The 21630-nt window shown below is 42.4% G+C and overlaps 2 protein-coding genes across 2 annotated transcripts; both read left to right on the forward strand.

Moving 5' to 3' along the window:
• The first annotated feature begins 263 nt into the window (after nt 1-263).
• On the forward strand, nt 264-5227 carry APOLD1 (apolipoprotein L domain containing 1). The gene is made up of 2 exons (XM_065742887.1): nt 264-325; nt 2595-5227. The coding sequence occupies exon 2, from the start codon at nt 2604-2606 to the stop codon at nt 3342-3344; it is 741 nt and encodes a 246-aa protein (XP_065598959.1). The 5' UTR covers nt 264-325; nt 2595-2603; the 3' UTR covers nt 3345-5227.
• Nucleotides 5228-9531: 4304 nt separating this feature from the next.
• DDX47 (DEAD-box helicase 47) lies at nt 9532-16541 on the forward strand. The gene is made up of 12 exons (XM_065742782.1): nt 9532-9629; nt 9805-9898; nt 11086-11274; nt 11985-12056; nt 12570-12688; nt 13206-13277; nt 13407-13523; nt 13682-13828; nt 14133-14270; nt 15585-15655; nt 16152-16281; nt 16377-16541. The coding sequence occupies exons 1-12, from the start codon at nt 9540-9542 to the stop codon at nt 16497-16499; spliced, it is 1362 nt and encodes a 453-aa protein (XP_065598854.1). The 5' UTR covers nt 9532-9539; the 3' UTR covers nt 16500-16541.
• Nucleotides 16542-21630: the final 5089 nt, after the last annotated feature.

The raw sequence follows: 21630 nt of genomic DNA on the forward strand, positions 1-21630 counted from the left end.
GCTCCCTGGAGGGAATGACTGCACTAGTTCAGAGCCAGGAATAGGCTGAGATATATAAAAAAAAATTTCCCCTAGACTTCAGGAAAAGCGAACACACAATGTTCATTCGTAGGGATCGTTTCCTGAACATGATGTGTGCTCACTGTCCTGCGGGTCACTTTCCAGTGTGTCACATCCTTCTGCACAAGGGAGAGCAGGAAATGGCAAACTCCCAGTATGAGGCAAAGCATTCCCATTGCAGCAATTGGTCCACAGGAGCTATAAATTGGTCTCCTCCAGAAACAGACCACAGTTTGTCTGTGGGGAAGTCAGCCAGAAACTAAAGGTAAGTTTGAACCAGTATTTCTTTTGATGCTATCTGAGTACTGTGTTAGGAAGGTATTAAAAGTTTATTTGCAGATTGGGACTAATATACACATTATTTCATAATATTTTATTAAAATTATTATTATTTATTAATAATTCATTAATAATTTATTAACAAATAGAAATCATTATTTACTACTAGGAGTAATTTAATTGAACAGTTACTGTTGGGGATTTTTTTTCTAAGAGTGGGAGATGGCTTTGTTTTCTTTTGTGCTGGCATAAATTTCTGTATTCAAAAGACATGTATCACTGTAAGATTGATGCTATATATTAAACAACTATTCTACTAACTATGCAGTGAGGTCACTGCTGGCATTACTAGAGATTGTTCTACACAGGAAAATCTGCAGAACGAAATGTTTAGAAGCTACAGGAATCAATATGTTTAAAGATCATCACATTGATCTGTTGCTAAGTCATTGATGATGTGCTCATTGCTCATTTTGATGCCAGTATCTATTTAGCTTAGTTTAAGTCCTTGCGCCTTCAGTTTAATCATTGACAATAGAGTAAAAAATGAGAGGACACTGCCTCCAACTAAGAAAAGCACAATGTACCAAGTGGCTAAAATAGCCCAATGATGACAAAGGCCTGAGAGAGAGTGGGATGACTGTTCTGATGGTCATGGAGACAGAGGAGGCCCTAAAAGATTCTGTGTGAAATTGATTAGGAAAAGCGTAAAAGAAAAATGGCATTAAAATTATTTATTTAAACTCTGTATGGTGAAAAGACTCTTAATGGTAGATGATTTCTTTCTTCTGGAAGACAGGGAGTCTGCAGAATGAAAGCTCCAAGGAGCCAACCATACAGTGTGCCCAGTGTAAGGGATCAGTCCCCTCTAGTTCACACAGTAACGAGGACTTAGAAAATGTGTCTGCAGTAATTAATAGTTACACTTAGCTGGCCCCTGGACAAAATCTTTCTAATACAGAGTCTCATTTTGGCTATAAGGGCACTGCAAAACGCAAACAGCTTCTTAGATCCATGGCTGGTTAAACAAGATCCATCTTGTTAAACACAAAGGCAGTGCAGCCTTGTATATGGTGCAGTGGTATGGAGAACACAAGCACAGCTCTTTTCAGGCAGCTGATGATGCTGCATCCTTCCTGTTGCTTCCTGTGCCTCAGTTGTCACCCATGTAAAACAGGAATAAAGATGCTGGCTTCCTTTATAAAACACTTTGTGACCTTATAGCAATTTGAAAATGCTTATTGGAACATTTCCTTCTATCCTGGTGAAAAAGAACAGAGAGAAAAGAGAGATTACACAGCTCTAAAACACTAAGGATTCACCATTTAGAAGGGAGATGTTGCCATAGCAAGCACTATTCCCCTCAGTAGACCACCAGAAGTGTGTACACTGAAAATGGGCTTGCTGTTCTTATGTGCCCTTCATAGACCTCTTAAACATGGATTATGGGCCTCCCTGCAACCACCACTGAGGATTCGCAGCTACAGGCTGGACTGAGTACTGCAAAACAGTGATTCCCATCTTTGCCTGGACCCTGGCACCAGGTTACAATGAGAAAGAAGTGGTGCAGGACCTTGAGGCATAAAGAGAGGAAGGATATTCACAATCTCCATCTGAGGCATTCCCAGCTCCTAGATGGAAAAAATAGACCTTGGCTCCTCTCAGAAGCTTCCCTCTGTCCTCCTTTAATGGGAAAGGACCCCTAAATAGCAACCTAGGGTGGGTGGCTTTTATCTCCTCAAAGTCTGGACTTTCCTGTCCAGAATCCTCTGAATCCCATTGGGAAAACACCATTGTGTAGTTCTGGTAGCATTATTGCACTGGGCACTGAGTCACTTAACCTCAATGGAATTTATATCTTCTGGATTGGAAGAGACATTGCACATTTTCACAGAAGTAAGAACAACAGTACCTCTGACCCCAACCCTTAAGATCATAGAATCATAGAATGACCTGAGTTGGAAGGGGTCCATAGGGATCACTGTGTTCAGCTCCTACGTAGATATTTTTGTCTTCTCAAGGATGCCAAAAAAATAAAAAAGAATTCCTCTGTCTGAAAGTTGGAATAGGGTAGCTAAGCATATGCGTGTGTACGTGTGTGTACGTGAGCGTGTGCATGCGTGCAGACAGCAAACCTTCCAAGCAGTGGAGCAAAGCGAGAAAATTGGCTGGATGCCATCCTTGGAATGAAGGTCAAGGCTGAGCAAGTCTTGTGCTTTTTCTATAAATCCTAACTCATCTTCTTCTGTTTCTAGACAGAGGCCATGGAGAGGAACGGTGCTGCTCATCCCCAGACGCCGGACCCCACTCACCGCTTCCACATAGTGCTGCTGGATCAGCGACGGAGGCTGCGCGGTCAGATTGCTCACCTTCACAAGGCAGCTCGCAAAATCAACAAGCTCCGCAAAAGATCCCTGATTGCCAACATCAGTGGGAGCTCACTGACTGCCGCGGGAGCAGTCACGGCCATTGTGGGGTTGTCCCTAAGCCCAGCTACACTGGGAGCCTCCCTCCTGGCCTCGGCAGTGGGTTTGGGCTTAGCCACTGCTGGAGGGGCGGTCAGCGTCACCTCTGATCTCTCTGCCGTGCTCTGCAATTCCCGGGAGGTGAAGAAGGTGCAGGAAATTGCAGTGACTTGTCGGAAACAGATGAGGGAAATCCTTGGCTGCCTGGAATTCCTCCGCCGTGGGCAGGGCCCAGGGGACCCCAAACTTCTCCAGCCAGAGAAGAGGGCGTCCATCTCCCTGTATAACTCCATCTGCTTCATGGTCTTCTGTGGCTCCCACAGCTTCCTTGTGCCAGAATACACAAAAGAGGTCACAAAAGTGAGCCAGGCCATGCTGAAGGCCAAAATCCAGAAGCTGGCTGCCAACCTTGAGATCTGCACCAGGGCAATGGATGAAGTCTGTGAACTCCTTGAGTCCAGGACAGAGCTTTCCCCTCGGATCAGGAAACTCAGCTCGGGTGCTAAAACCACCACTGTGACACCAAGATCATCCAGCTGAAACAGTAGTTGCCTCATAATGAAACCAGGCTTGAAAACACTATGTAATTGTCACCATTAGCACTGCTACCTGTTGCTGTTGTAATATTGGTGGTGCTCATCCACACAGATGCACACATCTCTCGTGCCTTATTTATATCTGAACACAAACCTCTCCCTGATACCAAGCAAGTGTTTACACAAACACACACACAAATACACACACACACAGATACACCCCACTGCCTCACAGCAGGGTAGAGGTCATGAAGGACATGTGGACTACTGGGTACATGGCAGTAGATCCTGGATCCTGAATGAAGGGATAGGTGCATGTTCCATGTTTCCTTATCCACCTCCACGACTGCTTCCTCATGTAGCAGAAAGAAGTAAGTCAGCAGAGTGATGAAATCCCTGCAGTCCTGGTGCTGACTGACCCTGGTTGGTAGATAACTCATGAATATATGAATGCTGAAGGGGCTGTGATACCCTCAAAGAGCCAGCAGCCACAACTTCCAGTAGAGTACAACCCCATTACCAAGGTACATCTGGGCAGGCTGTTGAAAGGAGCAGCCCCAGATATGACAGACTGTGTGAATGGCTCAGTCATCCCAGGGTGAAACAGAGGAGCCAGAAACTGTTAGTTATCCTTTATGAAGAAATCTCTCCAGGCTGAAAACTGTGATGTTTGTGTTCTATTTATTTATGTGAGATGTTTTTAACATTTTGATATTGTATTATAAGTTTTTGATACTTTATTTAAAGGTTTTGTGTTCCTTTTAAAAAGAGGTCTCTGCTCCAAAGGAGTACAGCTGTTTTTAGAGGCAAAGCAAGTCTGTAGCAAGTGAGAGCAAGTTACATGTTCTTTGGCCGTGAGGGTAAGTCCCTGTAGGAAAGGGAAAGCTGAATGCTGGTAGTTATGAGATAGGTGAACTGTTGTTAACCAGTGACAGATCTTAGAAACCAAAACAGGGAGAAAGATGGGTCAGTAACCCTGGAACCAGAAACTGCCCCAGGGACTCTCTGGGGAAAAGAGTAAGCATACCTCTTGGAGCACGGAGGAAAGAGTATGCTGGTGTTATGGTCTGAACTGGAGACCAGCTGAGAGAAGAGCACACCTGAGAGGTGGTAGTGCTGCTCTCTGTGCAGTCCAACAGCCTGTGATACCCACAGCAGTTGTCTGAGGAGGGAGGAGGCAGCACGCACAGAGAGCTACACGTATTCTTCTTAGCAGTCCTTCCTAGGAAAGGCTTCACATCAGCAGTACATATACTGGTACTAATAGTCAACAAGGATGCAGAAGAGTAGGATGATTCAATGGTCAGAGCACTGAGGAAGCAGGAGGAATGACTCAAACTCAGTTTTAAGTGACTGTTCTGCTAAGGCTGTCCTTTGTGATTTTCAGCCCCTCAGTGCCTCTGTTCTCTGTGCCAAAATGGGAAAAGTAGCACTTCCCTACCTCACAAGGATGTTTCTGGGGCAAATATTCTGAAGTGCTCAGATGCTGTGGTGATGGAGATATGTCAGTACCTGGAAGAGGTACAAGGAAGAGACTCCAACATCTAGCTTGAGACAACCAGAAAACTTAATGCAGTGGAAATTCCACCCCCACGAGTAGACCCCAGATGGTGAGGGGAACTTCCCTTTGGATTCCTGAACTAAAATGACCCAAAAGCCAATTTGTAATTTTGTACTACTGAGCAAACTCTTGGTAAGGGCTATGCTCCAACTCACCAAGCTCAACTCCTTTTCAAGTTCTCTCTTCCTTTCATGATTTCAGCATGTTTTGACTGTAAAACAAAAGCTTTTGTCCCTCAGAATGTGACTCAGTTGTCTGTAATGCCCATGCCTGTTTGCTGTAAAGGAAAAGTACACTGCTAGTTCAATTAAATGAATATGAAGTAATTTTGTGTCAGTGTTTCTCTGCACACCTGCAAATGATCACATTCCTGCCCCTGCCTCAGCCACTCAGTTTCATGCTTCAGACATTGGAGCCAAAGAATCTGTATGAGGAGCTGAGGGTGTGCTCAGAAAGGGAGAATGAAAAGTGATGTCATCATTTGTATATGTGTGTATGTATTTATATCTGTGTGAGTGTACATCCAGGTGCATGCTGGTCTCTGACACACAAACACCTCAAGGTGTATATATGCAAGTATGTTTTGGGGGTGTGAACTGCATGCTGTGGAAAGGCAGTCTTAGTGAAACACTGTTCTTAGTGCTCCAGCATCTTGTGAGCCAAGGGTCTGCCAGGGTGGTTATGACTTCACCATTCCTTTGAGAAAGCTGTGTCAACACAAACTATTTCTCCTACCCTCTACTCAATTTTCTTCCTCCACCTTTGCCTATTTACCTTCATATAGGGAACAACATATGAACAACACAGCACTGAATGAGATGATCTGAAAGAATACGAAGTGGATAGCTCATAGCCTCATGAGGGCTAGTTTGCTTTGCTTTGCACGGCCTTACACTGCAATCATACCACTATTATCAGCAGCTGAGGACAAATGGGAGACACTTTTACTTCTATTCCAGCTACACAAGTGAAAAATCCTGCTTCTGCTCTGTTCTTCCCCAGGTTAACTCTTCTCTTGAGGTCAGAATATGCATTTCTGTGCAGTGCAGATGTGTGAGTGTGACTGAACCAAAGGTACCATGCTTTGCTGGACAGGCCTCAGACCCTTTCCCTTGATTTCAGTATAGATTTAAAAGCAGCATATAGGGGAAGTGCCTTAGGTAAGCAGCTTTTTTCATGGTAGCTATTTACCCTTCAAATTAGCAGATGTGTTGGTTGAACCCTTCCTTCCAAGTAGCTGGGCTTGGAGGAGAGAAGTATTAGCCTGGGCAGGCAGTTACAATGCCTGGCCTCTTGTTGCCACTCTCATCCTCCTTTTATTGAAAATGCTGCAGGAAAGAATGATCCAATGATGAAGCAGCAATACAGTCATCATTTTAACACAAACTCCTATAGTATGTTTGAAAGTATAATAAAAAGTATTTTTAATAAAGGAATCAGAACAGAGCCAGGGTGTGAGGATATGCCAACAGCCTTTCACTAGGCATCCTGATGAGTGGACTGAATAATTTATCATTAGCTGTGATCTACTGTATGAATTGTCCATCTTGTGCTAGTATGCATCACTTATTAAAAAGAATCATAGAATCATTAATTTTGAAAAAGAGCACTAAGGTCATCTAGTCCAACTGTCAGCACACCCTCACCCTGCCCAATAACCATGTCCTCAGTGCCGCATTCACACCTTTCTTGAACATCTCCACTGCTACCTTGGCAACCTGTTCCAATGCATCACCATTCTTTCAAAGAATATATTTTTCTTAATCTCCAACCTGAACCTCCCCTGGTACAACTTGAGGCCATTCTTTCTCTGTTACATGGGAACAGAAGCCAACCCCCACCTCTCTACAACCTCCTTTCAGGTCAGTGTAGAGAGCAATAAGTTCTCCCCTGTGCCCTCTATTCTTTGGACTGAACAACCCCAGTTGCCTCAGTTGCTCCCCATCAGACTTGTGCTTCAAACCCCTCACAGCTCCACTCCCCTTCTCTGGGCATGGTTCAGGGCCTCCATGTCTTTCTGGTAGTTAGGGGCCCAAAACTGAGCACAATACTCAAGATGCAACCTCACCAGTGCTGAGTACAGAGGGCACAGTTGCCATTACATCTGTACTAAAGTTTGCCCATGTATGTGCCCACACTGCCCCTCCTAAAGAAGACATGCAGTGGGGATACGAATGTGCTTGGTCAAAGGACAAGTCTAAAATCCCTGCAGTGAAAATTCTGAAGTCCAGTGTAATTTATGGTGCCCTGTGTTGAGAAGCTTTGTTTAAAGCACATCTACTCACAGAATGGAATTACCCAAACTGAAATTTCTCAGAATAAATGGTGAACTGCTCCCCCTGCCCCCACCAGAACAGTACTTACCATATTATCTGAGAAGTAAACTCAACAAAGAGTGAGCGACTTCCTGTCACATCCCTGACTCCACTTCCTGAGGCATCCCAGGGACCCTAACAAGGGCTCGTGACTTATGTACTCACCAGGCTTAACCTTTAGCACTAATAATACACTGAAAGCTCATGGCTCAAATTGTTATAATTTTTAATTGTGTGGTCATAGCATCTACAGTGAGTGTTTTCTATTTTTTATTTGTTTGTTTGCCTTTACATCATTGCTCCTGAACACAGTGGGATGCAGCAATTTCATTTCCACTGCTGCCCAGTGAATTGTTCCAGATTTCCTTTCCTTTCCCTGTCATGCTGAGCGTTTGTTCGGATTTCCTCTAACTTTCCTCATTGTTCTGGGAGCACAGGAAATGGCACACTAGGAATCCAGTGACAGATGCTCACGTACATCAACACTTCCACTGTGAGCACACCCAGTTGGGCTTCCCGAGTGACAAGAGAGATGGAGGTCTGCACAGAAATGCTGTCATGAGTTCTGTTTTATCATCAGATCTGTTGTCCTTTCCAGGCTCAAGCTCTCTGACATAACATCCATTTTCCATAGTGCATAGGATGTTCACCAGCTATGAGGGTGCCCTGCTGTACTCAGCACTGGGGCCTACAGACCAGAGAGGACACACTCTGACCAGATGGAAAGTAGGCAGCTCAGGAATGACAGATATGACATATTTCCCTCAAGGGCCACTGAATGCATCACCATTTTCTCCTTTCACCTTTCACAGGTTCACTGTTTAGCTGGCAATAGCACCTATCGTAAGAGTTGGGGAATGCTGGCTCCCATTCCCAACATTCATTCTCTCATTTTGTGCTCTATTTCTATAGTTCAGTGCATTTTGTTGTTTCCAGCACTTCAAAGTTGTGAAGGTAATGTTGCACACATTTTTAATGAGAGTAGAAAGAACAACCCGGGGAACTACTGACCTGATAGCCTCTCCTCAGAAGGAGAGGTCATGGAAGAGAGCTCAGGACATGGAGCACATCTTCCTAGAAGCTATGCTAAGGCAAATGGAAGAGAGGGAGCTGATACAAGATAATCAGCGTGTCTTCACCAAGGGCAGGTCCACCCTAATCAATCTAGTGGCCTTCCACAATGGCACAGTGCAGGCATGTTCAGTCGTTGGACTAAACACATTCTTGTGAACAGAAAAAAATATGCAGCCCTTCTTTCTGTTTTGATAAAGGAATTTGAGAATAGAGTGTAAAAAATATACATTTTTTTTAATATTGATTCTGTTTGCAGTTGACATGAATACACTACTTTTAAACTTTCAAATTGAACATAGAGAGTTGCAAACAGACATCCCACTCAAAGAAAAATCTGATTGCATTTCTGTACCAGACTTTCATTATAAGATCTCACCAGAGGAAAGCATCTCTCACTTCGCATGCATATTTTATTCATGTCATCACTCTTTGTATGTACATTTGTGAACAACTGTTTTCAAGGATGAAGTAAAGAAGAGTAAAATTTCATCAAAAATCTCTGACAAGAAAATTGGGAATTTACTAAGGATTGCATTTACTTCCACTGAACCAGTTAGACATGCTAGTTGCACAAAAGCAAGATCAAATAGCCCATTAGTTTTATGGTTTTGATGCCCTTTTCTTTCTTTTTTAATAAAAGTATTAAAGATTAAAATAATGTTGTTGCTTACATATATTAAATATATTACATAGTTTATGAGATCTGCTCTGAAAGTAATGTGTCCTATTTTGTTGTTGACCCATGATATCAGAGGCAAATGTTGGTAGTATAGCAGTAGAGATTGAACCTTCCCACCAACATCCCATTACTTTTTGTTGCTGTGTGACAGCTGGCAGCGGAGGGGCAGTCTGACACATTGGTGTCTGATATGGAAGTGCATATGAAGAAAAGATATTTCACTGAATTCCTCTAAGCAGAACAAATGGCACTCCAGTGGGTGCTATGAGCAAACAGTGGATGTGAACACAGTGAGGTGGTAGGTGGTGCATTTCAGCAGTGACAATAGCAGCAGTGGGTCACCTCCATCAGGGCAGGTTTTAGTGAGAGTGGCACGTAGGCTTTTGTTCGTTGCTGGCAAAAATGCTTCAGGACGACTCGCGCTGCCAGGCCGTGGGTACCGCTACACCACGGCGGTACCAATGGCCGCCGAGTGAGGCCGCGCCCCTCTGCCGCGGCCCCGGGGAAACTACAGCTCCCGGCGTGCACCGCGCCGCGCCGCGCCGCGCCGCGCCGGAGGGACGGCCCAACATGGCGGCGGGAGGGGAGACGGGAAAGGCGGCAGGGCTGGAAGCCGAGGAGGTGCCGGCGGTGGAAGAGGCGCGGAGCTTCAAGGACCTGGTGAGGCGGAGCTGGGGCTTCGCGGCGGCCCGCGCCGCTCCCAAGGAGCGCCCGTCTGCCTCCGCCCCGGGCTCGGCGGAGCCGCCGGTGCCGGTCACGGGGCGGCCACGTGCGCGGATTGCGTTTAGAGCTCGTTGGTGATGTTTTGTTTCCCACTCTTTTCGATGATGCTTAGGGAGTGACGGATGTCCTGTGTGAAGCTTGTGACCAGCTGGGATGGAAGGTACCAACAAAGATTCAGGTGGAGGCTATTCCTGTGGCTCTGCAGGGTAAGCAGTGTGCCTCCCGTCCCCAGGGTGGGGATGAGTGCCTCAGGAGCTCTGCGTGTATTAATTTCCCTGAGAAAAGGAATAGGATCTGGGAGTGTTAGCTGACAGCTGGCCGAAGGTGAGCCAGCAGTGTGCCCAGGTGGCCAAGAAGGCAATTTCAAGCTTTCATGTTAGTGCTTAGGCTCTGGTCTGTTCACTACCATTGGATAGTTTTGTCACTCCATGGTAAATGTAACTTCCTGGTCTTTTGAGCTGCTGGTCAGCGTTGCCCATGGCCTTTCTGAAGTACACAGGGGTATGCTGGATACTTCTGACACACTTGTGGCTGTGTCTCTTCTGCTATAGATGTACAATTTGCCTCTGAAATTGGAGATGCTTTTACTGATCACATAGTTTGTACAATCTGCTTCGTTGTGAATAGGCAGTTATTTGAAATCAGATTTCTGGAGTGAGAAATAGTGAAGCCACAGTGCATAAATTCAGCAAATATTTCTACCTGTAGAATACTTCTTATTCAAAAATAATCCATCATGAAGTTGTAGCAGAAGCATAATGTAGTGATACTGATTTAAAAATTGAAGTGACTTTTCATTGCCTGCTCTGTCCTGGCACTTAACTGTTGTCTGACTCATTTTACATGTAGAAGATTCCCTTCAGAAGCAAAAGAAAAGTTAAGATTCCATTCCTGAGTTTTCTCTGTCGTAGGGCTTATTGGCAGCATGTTCTTCTCAGCTGTTGGAATTTAGCAAGTGAGAATGAGTCCTTCTGATGAGTTATACTCTGTTACTTTTCTGGGGTGAGGCACTTACCATCCTAATCCTTGCTAGCTGCAAACAGATTTGGATTACTGTTTTAATTTGTGGCACAAAATATGTTGTGGCTTTTGAGATGTAAGAGAACTGTTATGCTACCCAGAAACATAATTGAAAGGAATTAGGACTGAAACTTATAATGAACAAATGAAGATACACCTTAGAATTCTCTAGAGATGTTCAGAAGTTCACTGTTCTCTCTTTCTGTTTTCCTTCACCTCTCTTGTGTCTGCCCCTTTTGGGGGAATGAGTCAGAGGAATTTATTGCCAAGGCTATTCTTTTTATTCTTAGCAAATTTCTATACTTTATTGCGTAATTATTTGAAATCCACTTTATTTAATACAGATCTGTAACACTTTTTGCTCTCCTTGTAGGCAGAGATATCATTGGACTGGCAGAAACTGGCTCTGGGAAAACAGGAGCATTTGCTTTGCCAATTCTTCAGGCACTGCTGGATGCACCTCAGCGATTATTTGCTCTTGTTCTTACACCAACAAGAGAGCTGGCCTTCCAAATCTCAGAGCAGTTTGAAGCTCTTGGGTCCTCCATTGGTGTCCACAGTGGTACGTAGCCTTGTGATACTGGGGTGCTTTTGTTTTGAACCTTTGAAGATAAGAGCCAGAGCGCACAGGAAAAAGTAGGGAGCATTTTTATGGGGGCGTTGAACACAAGGTGAAATAAGTTTGTGATGCTGATATCAGTTATAGGAGAAAAACTGTACTTTTGACTGTATGGTCTGGCCTTTTGGAACACTTTGCAGCTCTTCTGCATTTTATGGCCAAACTGTTAAAGATAGAAGTAAGAGAGAATCTCCCCAGCAGTAAGTTTGTATTGGTGTTAAACTGCATAGAGCTCTGCTATATACGATGTAGTTTAATCTTCCCTGGAAGCAGTCTGCATTTGTTGGGTTGTTTTTTTTTTTCTTGATTTATTTTTTCTTTTAGATGTTTGCTACTAACATAAAAGCTTTTTGGATATTTTAAGAATTCTCAGATTCTGCTGCTGAGTTAGGGTGCGAGGAATAGATTGCATCTAGCTTTTCAACTGTGAAAAGATAATTGAGGCTGGTAAGGGCTTCAGTGTGTCGCTTAAGAGGCCTGGAGAGGTCAGACATATTGTAAAATAGAGTGGATTCTCATAAAGAAAGCAAGCTTTCCGTTTGTACAGAGTTGTGGGTGGTGGGAAGTAAGAAGAAACACATTCAACTCTAGAAGTTGGCCAGTGGTTTAAAAAAAAAAGGGGGGGTATTCACTATGTTCTATTTGTCTTGCAGCGGTTATTGTTGGTGGGATTGACTCAATGTCTCAGTCTCTGGCCTTAGCCAAGAAACCACATATTATAATTGGTAAGTCAACATCCATGAGGTATGGGATATAAATATAATTAGATTACAGTCATCCAAAGGGTGGGCAGAAGCTTTTGTGTTTTTGAGGAAGTGGGGATACATCTTTCATTTGTTTCATCTTCCTTCGTCATCAACATCATTCCTTCATTTGTTTTCATCCAAGTTAATGTTTCTAAAATAGGCCCCAGTAGCCTTGCTGCTACGAGCTCATTCCAGAGCATTCCTGGTGGGCTGCCTTTAACTCTGTTGAAGTATTCAAAATCCTGGTCTCATTCTTAATACATCTCAGCTGCTCTCTGTTTTGTTTTGCATTTTTTGAAGGAGTGGAGAAGGTGGACATTCTTCATGGAGCGTAGTCTTCTTTCAAAACACTTCAAGGATATCCTATGAAATAGTGCTTGTCACAAAACAGTCTATTTATACTTATGTTTGGTGAATAATTAATTTCCGTAATTTCTTTGGATCTTTTTCTTTGCTTTCATTCTTAACTGGCTCACTCTGACTCCCTTCTAGCAACTCCTGGCCGTCTAGTGGATCATCTGGAGAACACCAAGGGCTTCAACTTACGAGCTCTAAAATTCCTAGTGATGGATGAAGCTGACCGGATCCTCAACATGGATTTTGAGACAGAGGTAGAAATGTGCAGTGTTCCAAAATGTTCCTTCAGAACAAGTCCCTGTAAATCATTACATGCAGTCATGTAATATCATGTTGTATTAAACGGTTCTGTAGAAGTTAGTGGCAGTTTGTAACTAAGATCTCATAATAGCATGGAAACTTGTGGTGGGAGCTAAACCTAGAAAAGTTCTGCAGAGTACTAGCTAGCAAGCAGGAGGCATTTAGTGTGTGAAGCCAGCTGTTTTCTTCAGAATGACTGACATTGTGTTCTACAGTAACTGTCAATCACATGCACCCAGCTGCAGGAATATTGCTTACTATTTATACTGCTGTTTGACTTTTAGAGTCTGCACTGCTTAACTGTCAACAGGGTATCAGCCCAAAACTTCCAGTGAGAGAGGGGAAATTTATGCCTTTTGTGAGCCTAAGATGCATGCAACACTCTTTGATTGGATGTCTGTTATATTTGGAGGGTCTTATGTCTTAACTGATCCTGTATTCAGTATTTCTCTTTCCATTTTCTTTCTACAGGTAGATAAGATACTGAAAGTGATTCCTCGAGACCGGAAGACATTCTTGTTTTCTGCCACCATGACCAAGCAGGTGAGAGGCGAGTACACTCCTTGAATTCTTCTTTCATCAGGCTGTACTGTCAACTAGACTGTCTGATAAAGATACAAGGACAGAGACTTGTCAGAAACTTGTAGTATTGATTTACTTTGATCTTCTTAGGTTCAAAAACTCCAGCGTGCTGCTCTGAAGAATCCTGTTAAATGTGCTGTTTCTTCCAAATATCAGACGGTTGAAAAGCTACAGCAGTACTACATTTTCATCCCATCCAAATTCAAGGTATTACCACTTCTTCTGTTTCTTTCCTATTCTATCTCGAGTCTTACTGCTTCCACATTTGCAAAATATCTTCTCTGGCCTTATAGTTAAATTTCTCTTTAGTGCTGTCTATTCGATTCTTTTCTTCATTAGTTTCTCTTTTTCTTTTCTCTTTACAGGACAGCTACCTGGTTTATATTTTGAATGAACTAGCTGGAAATTCTTTCATGGTATTCTGTAGTACATGTAACAATACTCAGAGGACTGCTCTACTACTCCGTAACCTTGGGTTCACTGCTATTCCTCTCCATGGGCAGATGAGTCAGGTAGGGGCATATCCCACAGAATGGAATAGACAGGAGACGTGTCACTTGGGAAATGAATTACACCATACTGACTCACAGCTACCATGCAGAGGGAGTATTTTATAGTGAGTGGAGTGGACTGGTCCCTAAACGTTAATCTAATGTGGATGCTGATGATGATTTGTGTAATTAGAAATTAGAGAAGTTATTTTTTTTCCTTTTTGAATGGTTTCTACTACAGTTCTTCTCTATCGGTATTTCAACAAGAGCGTATTAACCAGAGTGAACATTCTTTCATTCCAATTTTTGTCCTCCTCTCTTCCAGAACAAACGTTTGGGCTCTTTAAACAAGTTCAAGGCAAAGGCACGTTCTATTCTCCTGGCTACTGATGTTGCAAGCAGAGGTCTGGATATCCCACATGTAGATGTGGTGATAAACTTTGATATTCCTACGCACTCTAAGGTAAGTTAGTCTGTGTGCCAGCTGAGGGTCTTCTGTCACCAGGAAGTATACTGTTGAAGCTAGGCAAAGGAGGAAAGACAGCTGTCCTCCGTTCTGCTCTCCAGACATGTAGTTCACACTTGTGTAGATGAAAAGAAGTTGTTGTTCAGCCTCAGTGGCTGAGTTGATATCTCAGTTTGAGTGGCCTGATGTGGGTTGCAGAACTGAATTCATAAGAGAGGAGGAATGAGGGATATTCTTTGTCTTAGCATTTCTGCTCAAGAGTGTTTTGTAATACTGTGTTGAACAGATTACAGACTTTTTGGAAATAGTTCTAACATATTACAGGCTTCAAGTAGGCATCTATGTTCCTGTGATCGAGGCTTAAACTGTATTTAAAGTATAAAATTTTTCCATTTGTTCAATTGATCAAGAATGGTATCTTTGATATGTTCCATATCACAGAATTATAGCAAACTGAAAAATGTGAGTTACTTTTTTCCTTGTAGAAAACATAGTATTATCTTACAGATGTGGCTTTGTTCTTGAGCTCGGTTTCAGAAAGCACACTGTTAACATACAGCTCAAGATTTGCTGTTATTTCCTATAAACATCAAAGGTACCATGCACTGCAAACAAAAGAAAAACTGGTTAATCTTGGGAGAAGTTGATTTTGTCGTTATGGAAAGGCAAAAGTTAAAGTTCGGGAGCAGCCACATGCATGACATCATTACAATTTTTGTGCACCTCCCTCTCAGCTCACAGTGTCACAGAACGTGTCCTAACTGTTGTACTGATTTAGTGACATCCGCAGGTACTGCTTTGTAGTGTGGAGCATTTTGACTTACATAATGCAGTATGAAACCTGGAAAACAGCCCAGAACCATATAAACTGAAAGCTCCCAGTAGAAGCTTCCAAATTTTTCTCATTCATCTTCCCTTTCATTGTGCTTGCCAATTTCAAAGACAGACTAGATAGAACACTAAATCCTGAGAATGAAGGTAGAAGCATTGGATTGCTTTTATTTTAAATATTAGCATTCTGAGGAAGTAATAGTTCCATTGGCAATCATATCTCACAGCTTCTGTCCTACAGTCTTGAGTAGTGCTCTTTCCTTTTAGAAATCAATCAAAGGTTAAAACCAGATACTCTGGCATGCCTCCACAAGCCGGTGTCTTATCAAACTTTAACGCTGCATACAATGAACATATCAAATCCTGGCTCTTTTCTCCACATAAAGAAAGAAAGAAAGAATCATAAGGATGTATCTTCCCCAACTCTTTTCTGTGCATGGTGTGTATGTACTATTGCTTATCAAGAGAAATTGCTTTCAGGATTACATTCATCGTGTTGGAAGAACAGCTCGAGCTGGAAGGTCTGGCAAATCGATCACCTTTGTCACACAGTAAGTGTCACAACATCACAGACTTATTCTTTCCAATTGTCTTTCAAAGCAGAGTGTGTTGACCTCATCTTCGATGAGAAGAAAATACTGTATTTCATTTTGAGGGACCGATTGAATTTATTTAGTGGAAGGGGAGAGCATTTGAAGTCCAAGATGGGGAGAGAAGATCTAAGATAAATTCTAGGAGCAGCTATGTAATATTGAAACTAGTTATTTATAACTTCACTGTGTAATATATATACATTTTCTATAACAAATGATACAGATTAAATAGTTTTTTGTGTTTTGATAACTGTTGAATGAAGTCTTTGCCCAGATGCTTCTGAGGTACATCAGCAAAGTCACCCTGAGGGTGACATTATTTGGATGTATTTAAGAATTACTCTTGAGACCATTAGTACAAGCCAGCAATCTATTGGGTGGAATTAAGGGGCAGAGGACAGAGGTAGCTGAAGGAGTCCCAGTTGGGCTGATTCTAGCTAGCATCTTTTCTCAGGTATGATGTAGAGCTGTTTCAGCGCATTGAACATCTGATTGGCAAGAAGCTGCCAGCATTCCCCATGCAAGAGGAGGAAGTTATGATGCTAACAGAGCGTGTGGCTGAAGCCCAGAGGTTTGCTCGAATGGTGAGTGGTCACATTTAATCCTAGTGTATTCACAGTGACAGACTGAATTTCCTCGTCTGCCCTAACTCTTGATCAATCTCTTGATTGTGTTGCAGGAGCTGCGGGAACAGGGAGAGAAGAAGCGATCTCGGAATGGTGATGATGATGATACAGAAGAAGCTCTTGGTGTTAGGAAAAAGGTGGCAGGTGGGAAAAAGAAGAAACGGAAAGCTTTCTAGCTCAACGTTTGGACAAACTTTTACTTTCCTGTTCATGGCTGTGCGAGCCTTCCTCTCTTCTGCAAACACCATTTACAGACTCAGCTTGATCCACTGTGGTATAATGGTGTCAGTCTATCCTTCAGTGATGCCAGGTCATCCTCTTAGGGAATAGAAACCTGCGTGGCCTGGCCCAGTTCATCCCCCAACATCTGCATTGCTGCAGCCTCTGTCTCACTATCCAAACTCACTAAGCTCCTCTGGGGTCAAATTGGTCTGCCAGAAAGAAGCAAGAGATGAGAAAGTTAAAAGAAGTAACCAAGTTTCAACTGCACTTTCATGATGATTTTGCCTTCCTGATAGCACGTGTGACTCAGAGAACTTCAAATATAGCTTAATTTTAAAGCAAACTGGTTTTCTATGTATTGTCACTGACCTGTTTTGATTATTTTGATCATCAACTCTACCAGAAGGTTTTCCTCTTAACATCATTCTTACTAGCGATTCAGATGTGACATAAATACCTTAAATGGGTCAGGTGAAGAGTGGTCCAGCAAAGAGAGAGCGAGCCTGTTCTGGCTGGTTGGACTGCCTAGAGTTAGGTTGGGAGTATGTAATGATTGGGGTTTTTTTTTTGTTTTGTGACTGGTTCTTGTAGTACTTCCAAACTAACACAAGAGGGTGGTATTTACATGGAAAAGTAGCCCATGAGCTGGGTAACAGAGAAACAGGTTTTGAAGAAGTCCTTTTGTACTGCCCTAGTTTTTCCTCTGGCACTTTTTTTGTCTTGCACTGAGTTTGGAGTCATATAGAAGTGTACTTTTCTTCACTACAGGCTAGAAGGTTATTGCTAGTTCCCATTGGCAATAACTTTTTTGTTTGTACTGGGCACTTCTGGTGGGCCAGAGAGAAGTGAGAATCTGCTTCATGATCATTCAACACAGAAATTGTGTCCATTAGAATAAAAATTTGGACTTTCTGCTTCATGAAAAACAGTGTCTCAGAGTTTATTGTTGAAGGTGTAAATGGAAATCAGAAACTACTGTAATAATAAAAATGGCAAAATTGATATTTCATAGTATCAACATGTATCTTATATACATTAGTGCTGGCTAGAATGGTCTTATACTTTTGAGGCAAGGCATTCTAGAAAAGGTGAATTTTGACTAAACTGTCTATTTTGAAATAGAGGCAGCATGTTTTCTTTAAGTTGTCTTTTCATGAGGAAGAAATGTACTCACTGTTGTGAGAAGTGTCTGTGTCCTCAGTCTTTTTTTTTCTAATGGTTTACTCAAATTTTCCAAATATTAACCTTCAAGTATTGATAATACTAAAGCAGTGTAGGCTCAATGGCATAGTGCTACAAAACTCAGGTCTGCTGACTGCTGAAAGAGCCCTTACAGTAGAGGAAATCTGTGAAAATTTTTTGTAGATCTTGGTGCAGAGAGGCAAAATGACAAAGTATATTAATTATTCATGTCCCTTTAATAGTCATCCAATTGGATTAGAGGAAATGGCCATAGAATGTGCCAGTGATGAGAAAATAGAAGAATTAATAAGTGAGCATAGGAGATGAGATGCAAATGCTATGGAGCAAGGGATCTCTCCCAGCTTCTCTTCTGGTGTGTGGATAGTTGAATGTAGTGATTCAGAAAATGGACAGGATTGGACCTGCTATCAACAAATGAAATTTATACTTCTCCAAGTCTCTAGGTTTCTTGATCAAAAGCCTGTCAATACTATCCCAGCAATGTAGGTGGCATGCAGAGTCAGTCCTGAATCAATCTTGTTAAGTGATGTAAAGGGCAATTTTACTGCTGGAGGAGGTGGGGCAGGGTCATTTTTTCTAGAAATTGCTGATGCTTAATTGACTGGTGGAGCCTCTAGCCTCTGCTTATTTCTTGTGTGGAAGACTGTATCAGCAGGGAGGATCTGTCTTGCCACTTCTTGGGATCAAAGGTTCTCTACTGGCGAGAGTAGTAGTTTACTCCTTATAAAAGGATGTAGAGTCACTCCTTGAGTCACTCCTACACAGTTGACCACCTCCCTTTGGGTGGCATGACAAACTGTAGTAGTCCTTGGCACAAGAAAAGCAAAGGTCTGCCCCCACCCACATTCTCACTGGTGCCTCACCTGCTACAGGTATGTGCATTCAGTTTCAACCAAAAATATCTCAACAGGTTGAAGTGACATGAAATAATTTCATACTGTGATGATGTTATGAGGACTGGGCTGGAGGGTGTTTATATAACTGAAGTAGAATAGGGAGTGTCTAATGATAAACTTAGTCAAAACAACTTGTATCCAGACTAAAGGAAATTCTATCTGGTCTAATGAAACATAGGAGGGGGGGAGGAAAGGAGTGAGACCTGTCTCTCTGGATAAAAGAAAACACCAGCCTTGATACATGTTTGGCTTAATACTTGTTTAACAACTACTACCAGCATGTTTGTTCAGTCAGGTGGATGCTTAGGGGATAATTCTGAAGCACACTTCTGTGAGAGCCTCTCAAGTCTCTTCAATCAGGGGGCTGAGGTGAAGGATTAATCTTGGTGCCATAAAGCCGGATCAAGCTAGAACAACCTGCCAGTTTTTATGGTTGAAACTCAAACAGCGCAATAAAAAATATTCTCAAGATACCTTCAGCAGAGATGTTTATAGTTCGAAACAGTTCTGTACTTCCCAAAGTTGATGACATGATCGTTTATGTGCTTGTAATGATATAAATAATGCTTTATAGTTTTGATTTCTAATGCTGCACAGATGTCTACATCAAGCAGTAAGGAACAGGAATATTGTCTTTGAATTTAATGTTAACAGAAACAGCAGAGGTGGGACAAGCCTTTGGGGAGGAAAAGTGAAACTAAACATTGATGTCAGGGATGAAAGTAGTGTGTGCAGATCTATCCATAGGAAACCAAAACTATTTTATTATTATTATTTGTTATTCTGCATAAATATTGAGAGGATAGCTGCAAAAATATAGCATTCTTTGCAATCCCACCATGGTCCAGAGCACAAGGTGCATTCAACTACCTATCTGAAATGTATTTGGCCATCTCAGTTCCCCCCATGCAGTGCCTGCTCTGCTCTGCTCTGCCCAGGGGTTGCAAGGCAAGACATTGGCAGGGAGGTATACCTGGGGACCTGAGTGATTAATCACAGGGATTTTCTTCTGCAGTGACCTGTGCTGGAGTCAGCTCAACATAACTGTAGGACTGAAACTGGATGTGTCAGCTCAGTCTCAGGGGTCAGGCTGGAAGGGTTCTGAGCAACCTGATCTAGCTGTAGCTATCCCTGTTCATGGCAGGGGAGTTGGACCAGATGGCCTTTGAAGGTCCTTTCCAACTCACACCATTCTGTGTTTCCAACCCCCAAAAGCTAGAGATGACAAAGAAAATGGTATGTGATGACATTCTAGCATCGCTATGTCTGTACTTTGAAGAGGCTCAGTTTAGGTAGGAACTCTGAGTAAGAAGTGATTGGGTGTCTGGAGAGACTGTTTATGAAGCAAGGCTGAAATAAGTAAACTTCACAGTTGTGACAAGCACAGGAGAAGGAAAATATCCAACATTCTTAAAAGCCATTGGCAGTACTTGAGGAGGAATGAAATTGATTGTGTGACCTGTGGGAGACAGAGGCACGTACCAATCATTTTAATCTTATATAAATATGAACTCTTGTATAAATATGAAGGTAGCATTTGAGGAGCTTCTGTGAACATTCAAGTGAGCAATTAATTCTTGCAAATGTTGCAGAGCAAACAAATGCTATAAAAGTCCAGTTTTGGTGCCAGATGTAGTTATGTAGTCATTCTGGATTCTTATCGACTCTTGTCTAAATACTTAGCAATTGATTTTGTGGAAAAACTCTCACTGTGTTAGCTCTGAGAATCAGAATAAGAGTTTCTGACACAGAAGCCCAAGTTTTGTGTTAACCCCTGAACTTCAAAGAGGGAAAAAAACAGAGTTGAGAGAAACTTTCATAGTCTGTAGATGACTTTATCCTGAAAGCTCCTGAGTGACTATGTGAAAGGAAGAACTGAGGATGCTTTTCCTTTGGTATCTGGAAAGAATGGTTTCTCCCTCTTTGGCCCAGGGGTAGATGCAGCCATGCCAACAGTGATGTATCTCCTCCTGAGGACCCTCCTGCTGTGCCCTTGGAGTTTGTTCAGTGCTTCTCAGGGACATATCTGAAAGCCTGAAGCTGAACTGAGTAATTCAGCATGACCACAAGGAAGAGAGTACACAGCAAAGATTTTCTTCTGTGCTACAGGATTGTCATAGCTGTGGAGATGTATGTGCTGCTTCTCTGCCTTTCTGAATAAACTCTAAAGATGGTCAGAAGTTTCTGATTTCCATTACACACTGAGCTTGGTATTTCCAAGTGTTCCTGAGGAATGGGAGACTCATTGTGGGGTTTCTTTGTGAAAAGGGGCAAATGCTTTATTTTCCATTCAAATCCTAGCAAAAGTAGAGATAAAACCCTATTGACAGGCCTCAAGTTGGCACGTTTCCCATATAGACTGATTTAAATTCCCTTTATTCTTGTTAAGATTTTCACACACAAATTTATCTTTGTGTAAAGAAAGGCAAACAGCAAAACTTGTTCTGCAAGTCATTCATGTGAGGTAGAGGGGAGGATTTCATGATAAGATTTAATTGATTTGGTTTTGTTGGTTTTCCAGAAGGAAATGATTCCTTTGTGTGTTTTTCTTGTCCTTCTGCTTCATCCCGTTAACAGGGTTAAACATTAAATCTCTTGGTTTTGACCTAGGAAGAAGTCTATGCACAATGTAGTTGCAGTCACAATGTCTTCCTCCCTGCAGTAGCAGTGTAAGTAGGGTGCAGGGTCCATGAAGCAAGGCTGGGAGGTCTGTTCAGTTTTATTTAAAGCAACAAAAAATAAGGAATGAGAATTTTGTGACTGGTAATTGCTGCTGTTCATGTGCATGTATATAGCTGTGTTAAATCTTCATCTTTGCGTATGTCAGAGACTCTTATGTGGTTGTTAATGAAAGGTCATTCCCAAACATATGAAGCAGATACCCTAATAGACTCCACTGGCAGAACCTAGACAGCCAGTTTTCCTTCCCTCCAATTGCAAATCTCAAACGCCTCTTAAAGATTTTGCAGATCTATGGGCAATTTTC

Source organism: Cyrtonyx montezumae, unplaced genomic scaffold (genome assembly GCF_038088225.1).
Source record: "Cyrtonyx montezumae isolate F1298 unplaced genomic scaffold, pur_monq_1.0 scaffold_3, whole genome shotgun sequence".
In the NCBI taxonomy this organism is placed as follows: Eukaryota; Metazoa; Chordata; class Aves; order Galliformes; family Odontophoridae; genus Cyrtonyx; species Cyrtonyx montezumae.